We start from the raw sequence: 24,380 nt of genomic DNA on the forward strand, positions 1-24,380 counted from the left end.
GTAATTCTGGGTTAGGCTTATATATAAAAATATATATATAATTTTATAATACATAAGTGGTATCCATATTTATTAAAGACTAGTTTAAATTGTACATTTTAGGTGATGATTAGGGTGTGGGGCACAATAATTGCCACTAGAGGGAGATTCTTCAAAGCTGTATATTAAATTATAAAATATAAATGGCTTTCAGATAAACATTATGACAATTCGATATATTAACTTGTTTATATTACATTTTACTCTTTTACAAAATCATGCATCACTCTTATCTGTAAAATACAGTATTTTTCACTCCATAAGACGCACTTTCCCCCCCCCCCCCCCCAAAAGGCGGGCAAAAATGTCTGTGCGTCTTATGGAGCGAATCCCTATCACCTGACGCCCAGGACATGCAGTTTCGGGCGCCAGGCGAGTCGTTATTTTGTACATTTAGCCCTGCTCCGGACAAGCAGAGCTAAATGTGCAGTGGGAGCCGTTTAATACAAGTGATCTAATCAGATCACTTGTATCAAATCGAGCGGTAGCTATCGTGTCCAGGGCACCCCCTGCCGTGGTTTTTGGGGCCCCCCTTTTCTGAGCTCACCATAGAGCCCGTAGAGCAGACGAAGAACGGTCGTCTGCTCTGTGTGACCACTGAGACCGTGGTGCTCTAATCACAGTGCCACCTGTCTCAGCTGTCACAGAACCCTACCCTCCCTGCGTCCTATGGTCAGGTGCGCCTTATGGAGTGCAAAATACGCGGATTATTCTGTTTCATTTAAAAGATTACCAAGTTCAACTACCTTTTCTTTGTTTTGCAGGGATGATGCAGTGCATTATTGCTGTAGCTGATAAAGTATTTGATGCCTTTCTAGCAGTGATGGCTGATAAGGTAAAAGTTCAACTATAGCCTTGTGTGCCTGTTAGGTTTATGTCGTACCACCAATATACAAATATGCTAAAAGTGTGCAAATAAAATGTTCACGAAGGACCACTGGAGGCACTGAGATCTCAGAATCAAGTTTGAAGCCCATTTTCACCTTTTGTAAGTAATTAGCATTTATTGTGATAATGTAGAGGTGCAGTGATGTATATGTGTGTACAGTTTCATGAATCACATTGATGGTTAGCTTCCTTTTTATGGACTTTTTAGTAGGCCTGAGTCCTAAAAATGTAAAATTTTGTCCACGGTAAACTCAGTCTGACACTGGGGTCATGTTGTAAAGCAGCTGATCCCCCTCCCTGTGAGTCATTGTAACAAGATCACTGCACACCAGCTCTGCCTTTCCAGGTCACAACACACTGTCTGGGGGGGGGGGGTTTCCTCTATTAATACAAATGAAGGGGGGAGAGTGTTTAAATACACTCTCCCCCATACACAGAGAGTGTTTAAATACACAGATTGCTTGCAAAGCACAGAGGCGGCCATTTCAAAAGGAGCTGAAGGAGGACATGAGGAGCACAAAACATAGTTAGTTTATGTGCTCATATACAGCAACTGCATAGTGCTCCTTCATGTATACTCCGTGTACATTGCCGGCATATGTTTTTAAAAAAAATACTTCTGCAAAGGTGGAAATGGGCTTTAAACTGATCCTGTGGAGAAAATAATATATAATGATACTTGCCTTGTAATGTATTTTTATTTCTGTGTCCAGCCCTCTGGTAACCCTGAATAAGGAAGTCCTTCTGTCTGCAAACTGCATCCAGCTCCCATGGAAGCTTGCTCTGGCCCACGTTCCACGTTTCACTATGGGTCAGGGAAGCTGGTAGTGGGCTGGCTGCCATGGAAGCTTGTCGATGTTTAAAAAGAGAAACAGACCTAATAATATTTTCTAGGTGCCCTTAGGAGTTTGTTCTTTCAACAATACATTTATGGAAGCATTTAAATGTGCTGCAGTTTACCCTCTCCAAAAATTGAATGACATCACTGAAAATACTGTGCAGACATTTTACGTTTTATTAATTACCTTGCAGAATATGCCCTGCAGTCTGTTCTTGCATAGGACTGCAGAGAACACTTAGAAATATGTGGAGAGTGGTGTCACTTGAACTGTTGGACGGTACTGTGACAGAAAGAGGTTGATTTCCTTTTCCTCACAGCTTTCTTTTTTTTTGAGTTGTTAAGTGTGGCATCTCCTTAGATGACAAGCAAACACTTTTGGTGGCAAAGATGAAAAATTCAGCTTTTTTTTTTTTAAACCAGTAGTGCTTTGAAACTCTTCCAGACCTGTTAGACAGTTAAAAAAAAAACACCAAAAACTAAAAATGCTTTATGGGCAGTGTCAGTAAGCTTTACAAATGTAAGGTGCTTTTGACATCATTTTAAGCGATTCTGAGATGATTTAGAATTAAATGCAGATGCAAATTTGTATTTTACATGCTTTTGTATTTTAATTGACTTGTATGGAGGAGCAAAGCAGTTCTGAAGTGAACAAAATCCTGTCAACATAAACCCTTAAAGAGGTTTTTGTCTTCAAATAGATCATCTGGTCCACTAGGTCACACATTTGACTATTGACACAATATTGAATACTTGCATATGATCAGGGCTTGAAAAATTTGGCGGTGTCTCACCAGTCAGTCAAAAATTTCACCAGTCAGCATGACCGGACTATAGCCTTGCAATATATGTTAAAAAAATTTGGGGACAGATAGAGCTTTGTTTTGTGACCCCACGGGGGGTTTATTTGTTTTTACTTTATAATGAAAAAAGTACCATAAATGTAAAAGAAAAAGAAAAAGTTTCCCTATGTTATAAAACATTTATTCTTACCCATATTTTTAGTACAACATAAAAGTCGGGGTCACGTCGTGTAAATAGACACCAAACATGTCAAGCCTTAAAATTGCGTGCGCCCGCAAAATCGCAAAAAACGCCCATACGCGACGATTAAAATGCTTTTACTGCTCATCAGTTTAGTGTTATCAGTGATTGATGGCTCTAGAATTATTGCTCTCACTCCGACATTTGCGGCGATATGTAACATGTGCAGCACAATAGGCGCAATCGTCGTTTTCGCACGTAGGCGCACCCGACGCATATCTACGTGTGTATGTGGGGGGCGGGGGACTTAAAAAAATGTTTTCTTTTTTAATTTTTTTTTATGCTTCTTTATTTATTTTTTTATGATTCTTTAATTTTTATATTTATTTTTTTTTTAACACAACTTTATTGCTATTACATGGGGGGCTAAGAAGCCCCCTATGGGATAGCTAATTTACATGACAGGTCCTCTTAATGGAGACATCAGGGGTCTCCAAGACCCTAAAGTCACCTAGGGACCCCCAGAGAAGCTGATGAGGCAGAGATCGGCTTCATCAGCTTCTCTAGCTGGAGAGTGACACTGAATGCAGGAAGTGATGTAATATACATCACTTCCTGCATTCGGGGACTGAGAGGAGATCAAAGGGAGTTCGTGTACTGAACTCCCTTTGATCTCCTGTCACAGAGCCGTGCCGGTCCCGGCCGCATCGGGCACAGCGGATCTCGGGACCGGCAACGGCAGTGACAGCTTCTGACACAAGCGATTGAGCGTCTATATAGACGCTCGATCGCTTGACTGTAAAGCTCCCGGCCGGCCGTGTAATTACAGCAGCCGGCCTGGAAGCTGCTCGTCGGGCTCCACTGTCTGCTCGTCACAGACGAGCAGACGAGTGGATTTTCGAGCCCTGCATATGATGGTTGCAGTCACATGTATACCCTAAACCAGGGGTGCTTGAATTGCCTGCGTTCTGGCCCAGTGCAATGGCAAAAAATGCTGCTTGCACTATTTTTTGCGATCGCACTGGACCGAAACGCAGGCATTGTGCCACGTGTTCTGGAATCCATCCGGGCTACTGGCTGTGCACAGTTATAAGGAATCATCTTAGTTAGAACAACACTGAATTGCGTATCTCAGGCAAGAGGGAGAATGGAATGTAGGTCGCATTGTAAGTGAAATTTATTTATAGACTTATTACTGCTCCAAGCAACAGCACACAAAAACAATACAGACACTAGTAATTCAGAACTATTAAGTACTTCAGATTGAAAAATGGCCTGGACAAGGAAAGCACTGCTTATTAAATGGAGACCTGTGCTATCTGCCAGAAGTATATCTTTGCTACTCTCTTTTATAATTCATCAAACTGGGTATCCAAGGCCCTATAAATAGTCAGGAAGCATCACAATATACTTACTTTATACTTTGTGGCATATTATCAATCTCTGGTACTCGTCACTGATGTAGGTACTACCTGAGGCATTAGCACAGAAAGGGGGCTACAAAAAAACAATATAGTGCAATGCAGAGGTGGCATATGGAAACAAATCAGTGATCACTTTCTATTTGTCTGCCCATTCTAAGATGAATCCTGGTCAGATTACACTGGTTACTGCTCACACTGACTTTTTTCTTTATGTTAATGAATAAAATGCAGGTACACGCCATGGGGAGGGGCGGAGTGGGCAGGGCCGAATGTGGCTGACGCTGCAGGCGGGGAAGGGCGGATCACCCTTTTCAGTCTACAGCGTCACACTAGCGTCCCCACCCCTGCCCTAAACAGTCACTTTTTATTTCTTCCACAGAAAATTGCATTGTGAAGTTGCACTGGGATTCTGTTTTGTGGTCTCTTTTTAGATTTGGATTTTGTTTAGTTGATGATTTTCTTTAAATTATAAAAAGTATAAAAACACCTCACTGTTGCATCAAATCTACCATTAGCTAGAGTTTGTGTTTTTTTACATTTTTTTTACAGCCTAAAACAAAAGAGAATGAGGAAGAATTGGAACGGCACGCTCAATTCCTGTTGGTCAATTTCAATCACATTCATAAGCGCATCAGACGCGTGGCAGACAAATATTTATCTGGACTGGTAGACAAGTGAGTAACACATGTGTAGTCTTTTTCTTTATTTAGGTACATATGAAAGTGAAAATATTTTTTTTATTATTATTATATCAAGTTAGCAGACTCCGTTTTACAGATTCCAGCTTCTCCTTACTGCCTATGATAAAAAGGCAAACGTTTACAGAGATCAGTAGCACAAGCTGAAATTTACAAACATGTGAATGAGGCAGAGCAGTAAATCCTCCCCCTCTGTCTGCTGTCAGATGACCTGCTTGAAAGAAAACTACTATAGCTGTGCTCTGCTTCTCTGTCTAGAAAACCCCCAGTGGGTAATGATTTGTCACATGTGCTCTCTGAGATAGATACAATGCACCACTTTGCGCAGAAAATTGTTGCAATTACAAATGTTTAGGCATCCTCATGTTTATTTCTTTTGTTTGTATTGGTATGACACAAAAAAAGTAGAGAAAAAAAGCCAAACCTGACACATTACACATAAAACTCCAAAAATGGCCTGGACAAAATTATTGGCACCTTCTCCAAATTGCAAGAAATAATTGCATTCCATGTTTTTGTGGAAAAGCATGGACAATCTCAAGGTTACAAGCCCATCTCCAGAGATCTTAATGCTCCAATTGATCAAAGATTGCAACGAAGGATTTTTGGAATTGTGGATAAAGACCCTCCATCAACTTCCAGACAAATTCAAGCTGGCCTTCAGGCACAGGGTACAACTGTGTCAGCTCGCACTATACGTCACCTTCTGAATGATAAGGAACGCTATGGTAGGAGACCCAGGAGGAGCCCCCAGAAACATAATAAAGCCAAAACTTACCTGAAAAAGCCAAAATCCTTTTGGGAGAATGTGCTGTGGACAGACAAAACAAAATGACAGCTTTTTGGTAAAGTCCATCATTCTACTGTTTTCAGAAAAATAAATGAGGCCTTTAAAGAAAAAAAAATCCAGTCCCTACAGTCAAACATGGTGGAGGTTCACTGATGTTTTGGGGTTGCTTTCCTGCTTTAGGCACTGGATGTCTTGACTGTGTGCATGGCATTATGAAATCTGAAGACTAACAATTAATTCTGGGGTGCAATGTAGGGCTCAGTGTCAGAAAGTTGGGTCTTCGTCAGAGGTCATGGGTCTTACAGCAGGACAATGACCCAAAGCACCCAGAAATGGTTTCAGACAAAGCGCTGGAGAGTACTGGACTGGCCAGCCATGAGTCCAGATCTGAATCCTATAGAGCACCTGTGGGGAGATCCCAAAAAAGCAGTTGGGAAAGGGAACCCTTCCAATCTGAGAGACCTGGAGCAGTTGGCAAAAGAAGAGTGCTCCCAAATTTCTGTAAAGAGGTGTAAGAAACTCAATGATGGTTACAGGAAGCCATTGATTTCAGTAATTTTTTCCTAAGGGCTGTGCTACCAAATATTAATTGAGGGTGCCAATAGTTTTGTTCAGTCCATTTCTGGAGTTTTGTGTGGAATGTGTCAGATTTGGCTCTTTTTTTCTCCACTTTTTTGTGTCATATCAATACAAACATGAGAATGCCTAAACATTTGTAATTGCAATAATTTTCTGCGCGAAGTGGTGCATTATACAAATGTAGCCATTCTCATAATGTAAATGAGTGAAAACGCAAACTGGTGACTATTTTTTATTTTATTTTTATTAAATTTACCACCACTTTAAATCCATGGGATTAGAATTGGGTGTTCCAGTTTAGGTGGCAATGATTAGAAACTTCTTAGGGAGTATGCGGGTGTAACCTGTCTTATTTAACACTTAGATGTCTAAGATGTGGTGTGTTCCCTTTTCTGTTGATGTGTGAGGTCATCATGTCAAGATCAAAAGAGCTTTCTACGGCCCTCAGAAAGAATGTTCTGGATCCCTATGAGTCTGACAATGGATTTGAAAAAAATCAAATCAATCATTCTACTGTAAAGAAAATGATCTTCACATGGTGTTGATTTCAAATTACTGCTTGTTTGTCCAGGACTGGCTGACCTAGCAAATTCAACCCAAGAGCTGATCTTTTGATAAATAAAAGAAGTTGGACTTTTCAAAATGATAATGAACTGAAGCATACTAGCAAATCCACTAAGGAATTGCTTAAAAGGAATGGTCAGTAATAGACTTTTTCCCATTGAAATGTTGTGGGGATTTGAAACAGGCAGTTCGTGCAAGAAAACCCCACACATTTTAAAACTGAAGGAATTTTACAAGGAGGAGTGGTCAAATCAGACTTGTAGGCAGCAAAAGGCTTTCAATAAATAATTTCTGCTTAGGTGTACAATACCAGCTTCTGAGACCTAAAGTGTACTTCTATTTTTCACAGTTATATCACCTTTATCTCAATTGATATTTTTTGTAGAGTACATGATTCAAAAAGCACATGTTCTTGTGTTTTTTATTGAAGTATATAACGTTTATTTGAAGCAACTGTTTGAATGAACATCTAATATTTGCCTGTTCAAATATGTTGAAAAAGTCAATACACGCACACACAATTTAAGTGCCTGCCTATGTTTTAACCTTCCCTGTGCAGTGTGTTCTACCTGGAAATGTACCAAGTATATTTTGTACTAAATTATTTACTTTTGTTACCAATTTCTCTGTAGATTTCCTCACTTGCTGTGGAGCGGGAAAGTGCTGAAAACTATGCTGGATATATTGCAGACCTTGTCCCTCTCACTCAGTGCGGTATGTATGGTTCTGTGTGGTAAGATAATGCAGTGTTCACACAAATTCCATTATTCAGGAGACGGAAACTTTTACATTCAGTGGCATAGAGCTAAAGAGGTCAACCAACAGTAGGTTTACCAGGCATGGACAATTGGCAGGCAGAAATCCTCAGCTGGCAGCGTCTGGTCATGGAGGAGTGGTTGTTACATCTGCAGGTGTTCCAGAATCTGTGTGACAATTGGGGAATACTTGATGTGAATTTCCTAGCCTCCAGGTCCAACATCAAAGTGGACAAGTTTGCATCCAGTTGTGGGTATCTACTGGGGGAAGCAGTTGATGCTCTGGTGGCTCCATGAGATCAGTACACCTGGATCTATGCCCTTTCTCCCCTGAAACTGTCTCAAGTGCCGAATTACAATCCTACATTTGGGTTGCCGGCTTTAAAAGCATGGCTGTTGTGCCTTAAAGTGACATTAAACCCTCAGATTTTTTTAACATAAACCAATACTGTAATGTGTGCCTTACTGTAATCCATGGTAGTATCCCTTCTCTTTGCTGCTCTTCCTTTTAAATCCTCATGTCTTCTCATGCTTGGGGAGAACTTCCCTTTGCAGCTCAGGGCCTCTTCCTGTAGTGCTGGCTCATGTTACAAACCTACACACAGACACCATATATCCATTCCTGAGACAAGGCAGTCTGCTGCAAAACAGAAGTTCTGCCCAGCATGAGAACAGATACAGATTTAAAAGGAAGAGCAGCAAAGAGAAGGGAAACTACCATGGATTACAGTAAGGCGCACATTACAGTATTGTTTTATGTTAAAAAATCTGAGGGTTTAATGTCACTTTAATGGAGAAGAAGGAAAACCAGATTTTTACACTTGCCGTAAAGTACTTTTCTTGGAGTCCATTGAGGGACACCCCATTTGTGTTTATGATCATCGTAATTCTTGCAAGTCCATGCTTGAGCACCCTCTCCAAAGCAGCTGTGCTAAATGATGAGTGATAGTCTAAATTTAGTAAATCAAATGCACTGTTCTTTAAAGCTAAAACAACTAAACACTATATACTATATAGCTAATCAACATTAATCAATACTCCTTAAAATCATACAACTGCGTCAATATTGTGCATTAAATTAAATACATCAATGTCCAAGTGGTTATTCAGATACTGTGATTATAGTCTATCCACAAATAAGGATCCTACTTCAGTGGATCAAATGACTCCAAAAAAAGTCCAAAAAACAAATACAAAGACCTTTTATAGTGTAAAACTGTTAGCCATTTTTCAAAAGTAAAAACAAAAAAAAACACCCACATGTCCATGTGCTAACAAGCACATAAGGATCTAGCGTTAGTATACACCACCCCCCTGTCGTTCAGCTTGCGTACCACTACCTATCCACAGGTCTACATGATGATGTCAGCAAACTCTGCCCACTAGACGCATTTTATCACAAGACTCGGAAGTGGCGCATGCTCAGTACGCTCTGCAGCCCTATTATATCTCACTCAGCCAGGATATTCCTCCTATTAAATCCTTCTCCTCTGTCAGAAGTAGTGCCCCTGAACAGACACAGGATGTCCTCAATTGTTAGAACACTTTCTATAAATGAGGAAATCTACTTATATAGATATAAGTGGCGGTGTAAACTATTACAAAAAAATCCTTTTACAAAAAGAAAATCCTCACAATTCTCACATGCAGTTTCCTTGTTGTTCTACCAATGTATTGGTGCTAACATGGCATGTGAATGACACGTTAGAAATTTCCTAATATCATAAGTCTTCCCTGTAGTCCTTGATTTGAAACTCGGAAATCTGCTTCCTATTCCCCACTGTCCTATATGGGAGACATCTCATACAGGAGAACATGCTCTCTGTACAATTTTGTTACAAAACGGGAGCATGCTGATAGTAGGAGGGATTATACCCTGGACAGTTTTTTTTGGTTTGCCAGTGTCCAAATTTCCAGCAAGTAGCAGTATAATCCCAATGGTTTTATTCTATAAACCTCGGTGGACTCCACAAAAAAGGATTTCATGGTGTGTACACAAATTCAGTTTATTTAATGCAGAATTGTACTTGCCTGCCTGTTTGCTCCTTGGCAATGATAAATGACTGCTGTGTCCACTGGTGCCTACATTATTTTCCACCTCATTTTGCAGGTTAAACATTGCTATTGTATGGTTGCTTCCCATGCATGCACATGAGTTACATTGTCCCTGTTATCTGACTGCATTCCTGGCATCTGTAAGATGCTGCGAGTGAGCCAGCATGTACACTGCACTGCAAATGTGCTGGAATTGTACACATTTTACAAAACTGCTAGGTGAGAGAGGACATTTTTTTTTCTGCCCACAAATTCCATCTCCTAGCATTAAAAAAAACTTTATTTTCTGATGTAGAACTATAATAATTTGACTCTTTAAGCCAATGGTTGGTATGAGTTAATGAATGTTACTGTAGCTCTATGTTTACAAATATTTGTAACTTTTTTTCAGGACATTCACAAGGACCAACCATATTATGACATTCCAGATGCTCCATACAGGATAACTGTTCCTGATACATATGAAGCCAGAGAGGTAGGAACTTCTCCTGGCTCTACAGGGTCTCCAATCATTTCTGAACTTTGTGCTTGTCAATTTTTTTAAATCTGTGGTAAAGTTCTTGCAAATTGTAACTGCCTCTTCCTAATGCATTTCCAGTTGTAGAATATACATTGTACATTTGTGATTACTTGTAGAGCATTGTAAAGGACTTTGCTGCTCGCTGCGGAATGATCCTTCAAGAAGCAATGAAGTGGGCACCATCAGTGACCAAGTCCCATCTGCAGGTATTATGCAGCCATATTGTGTAATGTTTCAGAGGTAAACATCACAGAGTTAACCAATGAACATTATATTGTATACTCCAAACTGATCATTGGCTGACAACAATACAATCCTCTATTGTGAAAGAAAAAAAGATTGTGGCACTCCAGTCAGTGTGCTTTTTCTAATTATTATTTCAAAAAGGCATTTCAGAAAAACACCAGGAGAGCTTCCCTTACGCCTTTCATGCATCTTGTACTTAATCAGAGAGTGTCATCAGTATATTCAGCTACGTTACTTGTATGCAAATTCTCTCCCCACCGCTCCATTTGTTAATCCACAGGCAGCTGACATCCATGCTGATAATTACAGCCTAATTGTTGGCTCTCGCCATCAATTCAAAGCAACAATTAATACTTACAAACATCCATATCAAACACTGATATCTTTATATCCAATATATAAAATATGTGACAACTCTAAAACTAAAATTCACATAAATATTTTTATTATTATGTTTAGCTGTATTTTATTTAGATTTGTCACATATTTAAAAAAAAAAACGATTAACAATTATAATAATAATATATTAATATTTTATCACATACCACAAGCTTTTAAACCAGCTAACAAAGATCAAACAGCAAGGCATTCTATTTGTGTTTTATATACACACAAATCACCATGTTGCTTCTTCATTGATATCCATGATGTATTTTGTTCAAAGTTAGGGGTATTTCGTTAATGCAGCTATGATGAATGACTGATGTTTGAGAGATCAGATTTTCCTATAATTTGACTTTCAGGAATACTTGAACAAGCACCAGAACTGGATGTCTGGCCTGTCTCAACACACAGGCCTTGCTATGGCTACTGAGAGCATATTGCACTTTGCTGGCTACAACAGACAGAACACAACTTTAGGGGTGAGTAACACGCTACTGCTGGTTTAACAAAATGATTAGTTTGAGTGCAGTTAAGCTCAATTTTTGCAGATAAACTGACATAACTGCAATATTATATGTTTGCTACAACACAAATACCACCAACTGCATGGCAGATTATACCATGGGCATGGTTTGTGGGCTGTAAGTTTATACAGAGCTATAAATAATTCTATGAGAAGATAAAAATTAGATAGGCAAATTACTCTGTATAGTAGCTCTATATTCCCTTATCGCATACACAACTGTTCCTTGTTTAGAAATGTTTCTTAGTTACTAATTGTGACATTGTCTAGTTATTAATTATGGAAACACATAGCTGTAAAGAAGAGTGTACATACCTTTCCTGCTGCTCGCACCACTCCATGCTGCTCCATTTCAGGGAAATGGTCTGTCAAAGTCTACTGGGAAACCACTTCTAGGAGTGTGGATCTGCGTGGTCCCCTTCTGGTTCCTGCAGTTGACCTCAATGTCAATATAGGAGAGAGTAGTGACATGGAGGTCAACAGGAAGAACCATTGAGAGCTGGGGGGACCACAAAGATTGACACTCCCGAAAATGTCTATTTCCTATGTGCGCTTTTCTTTTCATGTATGTGATTTGATTAAAAGGTTTTACAGTACATGTTCCCTTTTAACAAGTGCTGCACACCAACATTTAAATGTCCTACATTATCATTCTTTTAAGGAAGAAAGAGTTTTTTACATTTTTATGCGTTTTAGCATTCCTGATTGATATAAAAATGTAGGTCATGACCGTGTAATCCCCCAGCTTGTGCACAATTCATGCTCCACTCTTTGTGCTTTATTTGTACTGTGTTGTAACTTGTTTCTTTTATTTATGTTTTATGATTGTTAGGCTATACAGTGACATATAATGTACAGTAACGCCTATCATACCCACTAAACGTTTTTGTAAGCACTAGTGTGATTCTAAAGGAAGTCACTTTATCTGCCTCTAAATATTTAGGCTAATGATACATGTTAGTTTGCTGTAAAAACACTGCAGATATGAAACCTTTGTGGGACATGTTAAGATCAGTTTACATACCATAATACTGATTATTACAGGAAGTAACAAGGGAGCATCTTGAAGAGTAGCTATTCAAAAAACTGCTGTATTTGTGTATAAAAGATCTAACACTGCCTGATCATGTGTTACCTTTATCCTAAGCTGTGATTGATTGATTTATTTCAGGTATTTATAAAAAAAAAAAGTATGCAGCGCTTTACATTCATAGTCCCTGCCCTCAAGGCGCTTATAATCTAAGGTCCCTATTGTACATGTGCACAGGGCCAATTTAGACAGGAACCAATTAGCCTACCAGCGTGTCTTTGGAGTGTGGGAGGAAACCGGAGTACCCGGAGGAAACCCACACAAGCACAGGGAGAGCATGCAAACTCCATACAGATAGTGACCTGAATGGGATTTGCAAGGCAGACGTGCTAACCACTACGCCTCTGTGCTGCCCAGATAATTTGTGAAAAAGTTATCTGCTAGCCAAAATAAGAGCTTTGCTGTTTGTCCATATTCATGTATATGTTAGCTGTCACACTTTTAAATTCCAGTTAAAGCATAGGTAAAGCATGCTGTGCATTAATTTGTATCACAAAAATGTCTGTTTGCTGAAGCATTCCCTGTGAAGTGCTTTGTTACATGTTGGCATGCTTACTTATTTTTCACTTGTGTGTTTTGATATTATTCACCAATGTGTCACATCACCAATGTTAACACCGTTGCCTTCTCTTCCATTGCGTGCACCAATGATGCGGTCTCATTACCCATGTGTTCCTGTTGTCCCTGCCATGCATTGTCTGTTGTTGCCCTCCCCTCCAGTATCCAGCTTCCCCTTTCCAGGTTTGTTCTAACACTCACCATTTGCCATGCTGCCTGTCTTCTTTCTTCTAAGCTGAGCCAGCTTTTTTTCCCCCACTTCTTCCAGTCTTGCTGCTGGAGTCTTAACACACTGTCTTGGAATGGTGGACGGCATTCTGCTTTACTGCAGTCTGACAGGTGCATGGTCACACTATGTGGGGGCTCTGGTGGGTTGTCCTATTAACATTTCTGTCTTCTTGCAGGCGCAGCCAGAGAGGAGATCGTTGGGGGCTGTAGATTGCGCACTATGCACACCACATGCATTTTATGGGACAAACTAGGGAGTTTTGTAATATAAACACAATATAATGCATAGGCACAGATTGGTGATCTTGAAGTTTGGAGTCATAAATTAAAAGTCCTTGAAATTACACCTTGCCCCTTTAATTAATTGTAGTGGACAATTCTGGAACAAATTCTCTTTTTTTCCTTTAGTTTACCTTACCGAACTGCCACAAAGTTGTGTTGCTACCAGCTTTTCCACTTACTGCATGGGCAGTACAATACTCTAACCGTTCCTTCATGAGAGAGAGTTAGCCTCTATGCTTGAAGATGAAGAACATATGGGTACTTGCCGGGCAGTGTGATGGCATCCACTGTTGCATTGTCAGTGTCCTTTTATAGAATGTTTCACCTACCATTGTTGTATATACTTTTAGCATCGATGGCTCCAACATTTATTTGTTAAAAAAAAAAAAGGGGTAAAATGTTTTCAAAAAATGAGCATAAAGGAGGGGAAATAGAGGAGCTATACCTTTTCATGAACATCATTTATAACCCTAAGCTTCAATATTGTCAGTAAGGTTTCTAAGAATAATGAAACACTCATTTCATTTTGAACAGCTTAATTTTCAGGGTAAATTGTTTTGTTGAAATAGATCTTCTACTTTTTTTTATGTCCATCTTTGTCATAAGCAGATTGTGTTTAATTGATTCATGGATGATGTTCTGAACTATAGGTATTGCAATATCTTTAATGGCAGATATTTAGTAGGAAGGTGTGATCGATTAGCCCCCCGCGACACTTCTCTCTGCTCACAGCCACCTCTACTCTCCGCAACTCCGTTTTTAAAATCTCTGCAGGATTACAGCGCTTGCATGTGGTTAATTTCATTGGATGTTGCTTTTCATACCCTACAGCCAACTCAGCTAACAGAGCGCCCAGCCTGCGTGAAGAAGGATTACTCCAATTTTATGGCGTCTCTTAACCTGCGCAACCGTTACGCTGGAGAGGTAGGTGCCTATGGTTCTTCTGCATAGTTTTCAGTATATGAATCTATACCATATCAAGTGCATGGTGATTTCATATACTGACCTGTCTCTAAGATGCCATTTTTTCTTCTCAGAAAGTGGGGATATAGGGAATGATGCACTGAAGATCACCAGAAAATGTTTCCAACTGGCAGCACCGTTTGTCAGGGTTTCGGCAATATCCACTGGCAGCAGTGCATGGTGCAACAGTGAGAGCAATATCCACTGGCAGCAGTGCATGGTGCAACAGTGAGAGCAATATCCACTGGCAGCAGTACATGGTGCAACAGTGAGAGCAATAGCCACTGGCAGCAGTACATGGTGCAACAGTGAGAGCAATGGCAGCAGTACATGGTGCAACAGTGAGAGCAATAGCCACTGGCAGCAGTACATGGTGCAACAGTGAGAGCAATAGCCACTGGCAGCAGTACCTGGTGCAACAGTGACAACAGACTAGCATCTGTTATTTCATTATAAGGCTTAATGTTAACCTGAATTGGCCTAAAATCTTCCTCCAGTAACTAGAGGGATGAGATGCAGACAGATCTTGGTGCCTGCAAGTACCTGTGTTTTCAGAATGATCCCTTGGGAGCCCCTTGCACCCTAAGGCCTTGTTCATACCAAGCGCGGAGCAGGTGCAGAGCAGATCAGTTGCAGACCGGATCAAAACTGCGTCCAATGTATTCCAATGGTATTTTTTGCTCCAGTTCACATCGCAGCGTGCAGTTCCAGAGCAGGTCCAGAGCAGGTGAAAAAAAAGCAGCAGGTCCTATTTTACCTGGATCTGCAAACACATCAAAAACGCATCAAATTTTTTTAGCCAAAAACGCGTCAAAAGCGCATCTAAAAGACTAGCGTGCGTGTGCAGAAACCTGACTGGATCTGCTCTGCATTTGGTGTGAACAAGGCCTAAGCCTATATTGTATATTAGACTGTAACTTCCTCAAGTTGCAATTAAGCCTCCTCCCCAGAACAAAACCACGCCCCCTGCCATTTTGCTGTATGGAGCTTCATAGCCCCTGAAGTTCTGCTATTTGTCCATTGAATGACATTAGAGTAGACTTGGCACCAGCGGGCAGGGTGTGTCAGACATTTATCTCTATTTGGGCAGAAGGCAAGGCCCCATGTGCAGCCTGGGTCTAGGATTCAAGGGGGCTCCACAGAAACACAAATATCAATTTTCCAGACTAACACAGCAAGGTGCTTGCACTAAATCTTCCTTGTTACCGTAGAAATAATTTGGACATGTTATCTGTACACATTGGGGGGAATTTATCAAAACTGGAGCAGATTTGCTTCTATCTCTCATTTTCAAATCTCAACTGAGCAAACTGAAGAGAGATGCTGATTGGTTGCCAGGGGCAACTGCTCCAAATTCTGGCTGCTCCAGTTTTGATAAATTCCCCCCATTGTGTCTGCATGCCTGACTGAAATTACAATATTAGTCCTGCAAACATGCCAGAGGCACTCATTTTTACACAGGAAAGTGAATGATCTAAAGCAGTGGTTCTCAACCCGTGTAACCTCGGGACCCACATGTTTCCTTGGTCATTAAGGCGTGACCCACATCTAGCATCAGGAGCATTTTGTGGGTGGCCCTGGTTGTTGTTTGACTTGCACTTGTCTCAGGGAGTTATTTGCCTTTCTTTGGTCCGCCTTCAAGCCCAACTCCAGGCAAAAGATTTTATTTTTTCTCTTCCGTTCATTGAAGGACACAGGGAACAGATCTAGGATCATGTACTGTAGGGTAATATCGCCACCTGCAGGAGAAGGACGCTAGGCACAAAACTAAAGACCAATTACAGCTGGGGCAGTGAGGCCGAAGCGGGTGCCGCGCTCATGGTTCAAGCCCGAGCACTGGTTACCCGTGCTAATCGTTTAGTCCGGGAGACGCTGGAGCAGCACCCTGGTTCTTCTGCGCTCCCGCGGGTTCCCTAGGTCCCCGTTTTTTGATGACTTCATCTACCGGGGGTAGAAGCGTCCCGCTTAGTCATTTTCGGTTCCGCAAGGTTTTTCGGTTGGTTATCCATTTGGGGGGGCCTTGTGGCTGAGTGGTCGTCGTCTTCCACCCAACCCCCCCACCCCCATGTGGCCCTTTGGTTTTCCCGCCTGAACGAGGCAACGGTTATCCCGGTGTCGAAATCTTCTTCCCTTTGGGATCCTACGGATCAGAAGGCAGAGGCTGTCTCGCGTACCATCTGCGTCCGGTTTTTGGCCTCGGCTGTGGTCTCTAGGACCCTGACTGAGATGCTGCGGCCTGGGCTAAGATGCTGCGTCAGGGCCAAAGGTGTGCCGTCTGTCTTTACAGTCGCTGGCTTGGCCTGGTTTTGAAGGGATCCTTCGGTGGCTCAGTTGGTAGGGCGGAGGACTGTAGTGGAATTACCAAGCTGTGATCCTTTGGGACTGAGGTCGGTCGGATGCGGTTATCTCTACGATGCTGAGAGTCCGCGGGCTGGGTCTCAAAGGATCTATCACCCTACCTGATGGGCTTTGCCTGGGGTGAGTCGTGGGTTTTTCCGCCTCTTTTGTTCTCGGTGGCCAGGATTTTGGCCTTTTTACACCGTGGGGTAGATCACGGCTGACCTAAAGTGCGGTGCAGTCCCAGGTTTTTGGCCTGGACAGTTCTTTCCAGTCGCCCATCGCGTCCTACGCTTTGGTTCGCACCTTCGTACAGGGGGTTACGCAGATTGCTCCTCCTGTCCGATCCCCGTTACCGCCTTACCGGGATCTGAACCTGGTTCTTTAGTTTTTCCGGGAATCTCCTTTTGGATCTTTGCGGGAATTTCCGCGTCTGCCCTTGTCTCAAAGGGTTGCCTTTTTGGTTGGTCCTCGGAGTGTCGGGTCGCTTCCTCGGCCGCCATCTCTCGCTGGATTCGCAACGTGTTTTGTCAGGCGTATGCCTTTAAGGGGCGTTAGCCTTTTTCTGTTAAGGCCCATTCTACAAGGGCTGTTGAGGCATCTTGGGCTTTCCGTCCTGTTGCCTCGGTTTCTCGAGTTTGTAAGGCCGCTACTTGGTCTTCTGTTCACACCTTTGCCAAGTTTTATAAGGTGGATGTTTTGGCATCGGCAGATGCTGGTTTGGGGCGCATGATATTGCAGGCGGCCGTTTGAGGGGATTGTTTTCTGTTGGGTTTATTTGGTTTTTTTCTGCCCGCCCCTCTTCAGGTACTGCTTTGTGACGTCCCTACAGTACATGATCCTAGATCTGTTCCCTGTGTCCTTCAATGAACGGAAGAGAAAGTAGGATTTTTGTACTCACCGTAAAAAATCCTTTTCTCTCCGTTCATTGAAGGACACAGGTCCCGCCCCTCTGTGTGGGTGTGTACTCCTAACTGCTTGTTACTTACTGGAGACTTGTCAGCAGGTGGGGGGTTTGGCCACCAGCAGGGGCCGCCCCTAGGCTGTAATTGGTCTTTAGTTTTGTGCCTAGCGTCCTTCTCCTGCAGGTGGCGATATTACCCTACAGTACATGATCCTAGATCTGTTCCCTGTGTCCTTCAATGAACGGAGAGAAAAGGATTTTACGGTGAGTACAAAAATCGTACTTTTGTTTTGGACACCATAGGAATGAGATTGAAATTCTGTCAGGTGTTTATTGTGGCTTGTGTCCCCAATGGGAGCACAGACTACCCTTCCAGTAGATGTATCGTTATTGTCTGTGTCTTCCTGTCCTGGTGACAACTACTCCCCTTATTTCATGTACTTCTGCCACAGAGATAAGTGAGGTGTAATCTGCCCAATGGTGTCACAAGCAGCAATAAAAACATGGACATAAGTATTTACTATTCCTGGGTCTATCCAAAACTGAAAAATACAGTTTTGGCTGGAGTTGGTCCTGTATTAAAAGTAAACCTTGGTATTTTTAGTGGGAGATAATTGAGATACTTACCTGGAAGCAGTTTTCTTAGTGATAAGTAGAGATGAGTGTGGGCTTGGTGCGGACCCAGTTTGCCTGCCCCAGACAGCAGTTGGGACTATAACTGTGGGGCGGGAAATGCGCCTCTCTGCAACCGATTGGGCCAGAGGAGATTAGGGGGTGCTCGGGGTGGTTGCTAGTCACAGTTTTCGTTGGACTTGGGTGTACTGGGTTCTCACCAAGCCCAGGCTTATCACTTGTGCATAATAACATTATGTGGCTCAGTAACTGCACGCTTTATATTAATTCATATGACTGATGGTTTCAAGGCAGATTTATGTATTGTTATCATGTAAAGCAAATCCAAATCTGGTTTGTTTGTTTGTTTGTTTTTCGTGGCAGGTTGCTGGCATGATTGCGTTTTCTAATGCTACTGGTCACACATCTGACCTGAATAAGCTTATGATGACGCACCTGAATGATGCTCTGAAAATGCGGCAACCAGAGACATATTCACAGGTCATGTTCAAGCTAACAGCCTTGCTCATAAGCAGCAACGGTAGGACATATCTGTTTAGCTCTATCTGTTTTTGTAACACAACAACATAGTGTGTGAATATTATGGTTTCTTTTTTTCTGAACAGAATGTGATGCTCAGCTTTTACACCATCTCTGTTGGGCTCCACTGCGCATGTTTACTGACCATGGGATGGAGACAGCCATTGCCTGCTGGGAATGGCTTGTGGCAGCTAAGAATGGGATTGAAGTGCCGGTAAGGTGTCATGTAGTATTATGTTTACTCTGCTGGTGGTCTAGAATTTGGTTAAAACAATCCTAAAAGCCATCTAATTGGCATCTTGTATGATAGCTCTTTATCCTGTAACACATGCTGTATTGTGACAGTTCATGCGAGAGATGGTTGGAGCTTGGCAAATGACAGTAGAACAGAAGATTGGGCTGTTCTCGCCCGAGCAAAAGGAAGCTGATCCCCTGGCGGCTTCGGAGCAGAGCCAACCACATCCGTGCTCACCAGAAGTGAATCCGCACTATATATGGATTGATGTAAGCAACATAAATGTAACAGTGTTATAATTCATAACAACCAGTTAACAATTACCTTCACTGTTTTCACTGCTTTAAACAGAAGGGAAATCTGGATATTAACTAACTAATTCGAGGTTACTGTGCACAATTGCTCTTTGAACCTCCCACCTCACAATACACCCTGCTGGCTGAATAAGAGAAATCCATCGGTTTTCCCATTCACTTACATAGAGGAATCCCTGCTGCCGGCTTTTGTATTCGTATCCAATCGGATGTTCAGCCGAGAATTTTCAGACCGGCTCCTTCAACAAAAGTGGTTTGAAAAATTCTAGTTTTGTCAGGTGGGGGAAAGGAGGGGGGTGGGTGTTAAAACAGGGTCACCGAATGTTCTAATGTCGAGCAGTATTTGGCCATCTTAATGCTCCCCATATGTGTTTCAATCTGACTGTGCAAATGCTGTATGATCACCTTTAGATTTACCAAAACTATATAACGTGGACCTAACTAAACTATCCAATTCATTTCTATCAAACCAGTCAGGCCCTTGTTAGATCTAAAGGAGCTGATACATTCAGATTGTAGGGTGTGGTGAGCTTTAGGTGGTTTTATGTGTTAAGAGAACTCCTAAAGCAAGTAAATACATAGAGAGCTTTGCTTGCTGCATGTTAATTCTTACCTGATTTAAGACTGTGCCGTGGCTCAGGAGTAGCTTTGACATAATGATTTAGTCAGATGAATTTCTATTTTTTTTCATACATATAGAGTGTACTCATAGATTAAAGTGTATGTCCAGCAATGACTTGTATTTTTTACTTTTGGATGCACACTGATTAGGGCCCCTGTTGGGTTTTATTGCTATCTGGGGCTCCCTTAGAGAGCTTTCCCCCTCACTTCCTGTCACTGACAATATTTTTCGACATAGAGGAAGTGAGGGAAAATCTCCAAAAGCAACACAGACAAAAATACAAATAATTTTTATTTGCGGAGTAGTAATAGGCTCACACCCATGTCAGGCTTTGATTGGTGTTTGAGTCTCTGTTGCAGATTTGCCGCTGTGACAGTAAATGCAGGGAAATCTCTCTAACTGAGCCCCAGAAAGTAATAGCAGGGCTTCTAATCTTTCCCCACTCTAGCCATAATTAAAATGGAAGCCTTGAGTGGAGATTCACTTTAAGGATTCAGTGGATGCCTGTAAATATCACAGTGAAGTTTTTCCCTTGTTTGTAGTTCCTGATGCAGAGGTTTGAAATCGCTAAGTACTGCAGCTCAGACCAGATTGAGATATTCTCTAGCCTTCTACAACGCTCCCTCTCTCTGAATATTGGAGGATCAAAAGGCAGCATTAACAGACACGTGGCAGCCATCGGGCCTAGATTCAAGTGAGTGCTCTTAGTTTTATTTATATCAAGAGAACACCTTGACTGAAAGTGGCTTTCAATCATGCAGGTTGGCAAATATCTTTTTAGACCTTGCAATTTTCCTGAATGGCTATCTCTCTTCACTCCAGGCTGCTGACTCTGGGGTTATCAATGCTGCACGCAGATGTGGTCCCAAATGCCACCATCCGTAATGTTCTTAGAGAAAAAATTTATTCCACAGCGTTTGATTACTTCAGGTACATCTGCGTGTGCATTTTATATGTTTGTATTTTTCTTATTGTGACCATACTTATTATGAAGACAGCTCAGTTTAAGCAAACATATTTAAAGTAGTATTGTGTGCTCTGTCCTGGGATAGCTGTGCGCCTAAATGCCCAACACAAACAGAGAAGCAGCTGAGAGAAGATATTAGCATCTTGATCAAGTTTTGGACGGCCATGTTCTCCGATAAGAAGTACCTTACTGCAAACCAGTTGGTTCCTCCAGGTAATAACTTTGCTTAATGTTGAAGCTACTTTTTGTTCGACGTGTATTTTACACTTGATCCAAATGTAGTAGTTAAAACACATTTGCCACAATTGCTGACATTTAAACCAAAGGGGCATGCAAAAGTGTGCCTGTTTGTTGAATAGGATGAAATGGCGAATTCCTGAAAGAATTTATATTGGTATGCATGTGCAATACAGCGTACAAACTACAGTAGTCTTAGGAATATAATGTACAGCACAGTGTACATAGTTCAGAAGTTTGTGATAAGTGCTGTTGGAGAAGTGCCTGACTTACATAGGCAGCGGTCAATGGAAAAGTGTGCCAGTGCATATGTGGCGGTCAGTTGAAGTGCATTACATGGTGGTGGCAGGAAGTGAGGGAGTGAACAGTTTCAGTGGCAATTAGCAAAGAAGTGCACGGTGGCAAAATCGGTCAGTAGAAAAATGCACCTTTGCAGCAGGGCTCTGTACCGAAATGCGCTGTGGAAGTCTGTGGAGAAGTGCACTGGTACTGTAGCAGAGTCTGGACAAGTGTGTTGTATGTTTTCCTAGCATGTAATTCAATTGGAAAGTTAGGGCAAACTATAACACTATGAGGGATGATTAAGCTCTTGAAACAACATTTTGTAAGATTTAAACTAAGGGATTAAAAGGTAACCACTTAAAGCACCACGCTGGCAGTGTTATAGCTTCCTAACCCCTATCCTTGTCACATCTACTAAATGGCTTGTTCTGTATGTAAATGTGTGGGAAATGTTGTATTCTCTTAACTGTATCTGGTTAATACATGCAATATGCTTGTCTTCTATAGATAATCTGGATCCTTCTGTACATAGCTTGTCTGTGATGGCGGATGTCACTCGCAGCAATCTGGATGTGACGGTAGGATCTCGACAGCAGACCACACAAGGCTGGATTAACACATACCCATTATCCAGCGGCATGTCTACCATCTCTAAAAAGTCAGGTGTGTGAAGTTTTCTCATGGGAGCCTTAATATAAATATACACTGAGTGGCCAGATTATTATGACCACCTGACGTTTGTAGGCAAATTAGCTATAATTAGCTATAATTTCGCGCTGAAGTTGCTAGAGGGCCAGACCATTATAAATAGGAAAGCAGGTTGTTTACCACGACAGTAGAAGTGATTTTTTTTCTGAAGATATGGGTAAACAAGAGCGTTAATAGGGAGATCTCGCGCTGTCTGCTTTGCCAGCTGCTGTCAGAATACCCGAACAGAAACAGCAGCTCATTGCCTGCCGGCTGTGTTCGCTCAAACATTTTTTCCGACCTGCTCCTTCGATCAGCTGATCGAGGGGTGCCAGCCAAAAGGGCGCTTCCTCAAGAACCAGCTGAAATTTGTACAGTGTATGGCCAGTTTTAGCCATACAGTATTGCTTTTTGTATTGTATCACTATACTGTTTGTGTGTGTGTGTATATATAATATACACTGAGTGGCCAGTTTATTATGACCACCTGACGTTTGTAGGCAAATTAGCTATAATTTTGCGCTGAAGTTGCTAGAGGGCCAGACCATTATAAATAGGGGTTGTTTACCACGACAGTAGAAGTGATTTTTTTTCTGAAGATACGGGTAAACAACGCGATTTAACATCCTTTGAACGTGGGATGATTGTTGGCGCTCGGAGCCATGGAGCGAGTATCAGCAAAACAGCAGAATTCGTTAAATGTTCAAGAGCAGCTGTTGTTAAAGTGTTTAAAGACTGGACTGTCAGTCGAAAATCTGGGTCTGAACGTGCGAATTGTGGCCGTCAGCAACTAGTCAATGTTAGGGCAGAACGGAGAGTGGCAAGACTGGTACAAGGCAACAGAAGGGCAACAGTGCAGTGTCAGATTCCTCGCATCACCTTTCAACATCTCGTGGAGTCACGAGGCGGCCCAACAAAGTCATCTTGTGGAGTCATCTCGTGGCCCTACGAAGTACTGATGGGGTGGTCATAATAATCTGGCCACTCAGTGTATAGACACTGCCCTTTGCTTTACAAACAGAATCAATCTTCTGAAAGGAAGTGCTTTTATACCTGAGGTTTTAAGATTAGACTCTACTATTCACAGGGCTGACAAAGAAAACAAACCGAGGGACACAACTCCACAAATATTACATGAAAAGGAGGACTCTGCTCTTATCTCTGTTGGTATGTGACTCATTCCTAACCTTTATGTATTTTGTCCTTATGTGTATGTTTGTGTGCTTTCAGCTTCATGTTTGTGCATCTTAAAATGTGATCATTATCTCAGCATGGGTCCACCACATGTTCTTCTTTCCGGCTCTAATGATTTGTTTTTGGAATTACTGCTTTTGCCTTGAGAGTAATTGTTGAGTTTGTAACAAAGCAAACATTACTTGCTACAAGGGTCACAGGGCTGTACACTAATCACATACCCTTGCAGCATTGAGCAATCTGCAGTTATTTCTTGTTTTCCTACTAACAAAATCTCTTATGTGGCCAAACATTTACTGGAAATGTTGTCATAGCCATTCCTAACTATTACTTGTTTGTTCTTTTCTAGGCTACTGAGATTGACCGTCTAACCACCTGGTACAACCCTCTCTCTTCTCCTGAATTAGAGCTGGATCAAACAGGAGAAAACAGTGTGGCAAACTGGAGATCAAAGTACATCAGCCTGAGTGAGAAGCAATGGAAAGACAATGTGAACTTAGCCTGGAGCATTTCCCCTCACCTGGCAGTCCAGTTACCAGCAAGGTGAATGTAACTTAGTGACCATATAGATGTACCTAGTTTAACTGCTTGCCGTCCGCCAGTTGTGAAAAAATGGACGGACGGCAAACACCCATTGGCGGGTTGCCGTAAATAGCTTTTTTTTTTGCTCCGCTGCCCCATCTGCGGCCCGGGACCGTCTCGGGAGGGTGTCAGGAGGAAGATGGGAGGGAGTTCTGCAATAACATAGTTCTCCTAAGGGTAACGGGAGGACACAAACTAGGGTCCTCCCGTCACCCAAAGCTCACTAGCTCGCGGTATACTGAGACGCCACAGCCGGGACGGATCCCGACATTACTGCGTCAGCTGTACCCGCCCCCTCCCCGTCCGTTCCGCCAGTCAGCGCTGGAGGATCGGACAGGGGAGGGGGGAAATCCCTGCAGGGAGCCGTGAGTGACAGTCACGACTTTCTGCAGGGACAGGATTGAGAAGTGACCGAGCGATGGTATGTGTTTGCTCACTCCCCGATCTATTGAGCCGACG

General features: G+C 42.1%; 1 protein-coding gene across 1 annotated transcript in view; it reads left to right on the forward strand.

Annotated features, from left to right (window-relative positions):
- The window catches only part of PI4KA (phosphatidylinositol 4-kinase alpha), a 106,100-nt gene that overhangs the window by 50,477 nt on the left and 31,243 nt on the right, over positions 1-24,380 (forward strand). Inside the window, 16 exon segments of the mRNA XM_018566031.1 lie at positions 804-874; positions 4,723-4,847; positions 7,437-7,518; positions 10,006-10,089; positions 10,251-10,340; positions 11,124-11,243; positions 14,277-14,369; positions 18,646-18,802; positions 18,888-19,015; positions 19,147-19,305; positions 20,515-20,666; positions 20,795-20,902; positions 21,025-21,152; positions 21,966-22,121; positions 23,233-23,312; positions 23,689-23,882. Coding sequence (XP_018421533.1) covers positions 804-874; positions 4,723-4,847; positions 7,437-7,518; positions 10,006-10,089; positions 10,251-10,340; positions 11,124-11,243; positions 14,277-14,369; positions 18,646-18,802; positions 18,888-19,015; positions 19,147-19,305; positions 20,515-20,666; positions 20,795-20,902; positions 21,025-21,152; positions 21,966-22,121; positions 23,233-23,312; positions 23,689-23,882 — 1,927 coding nt within the window.

The sequence above is a fragment of the Nanorana parkeri genome, unplaced genomic scaffold, assembly GCF_000935625.1.
Source record: "Nanorana parkeri isolate BGI_ZX_2015 unplaced genomic scaffold, ASM93562v1 scaffold909, whole genome shotgun sequence".
NCBI classification, from domain to species: Eukaryota; Metazoa; Chordata; class Amphibia; order Anura; family Dicroglossidae; genus Nanorana; species Nanorana parkeri.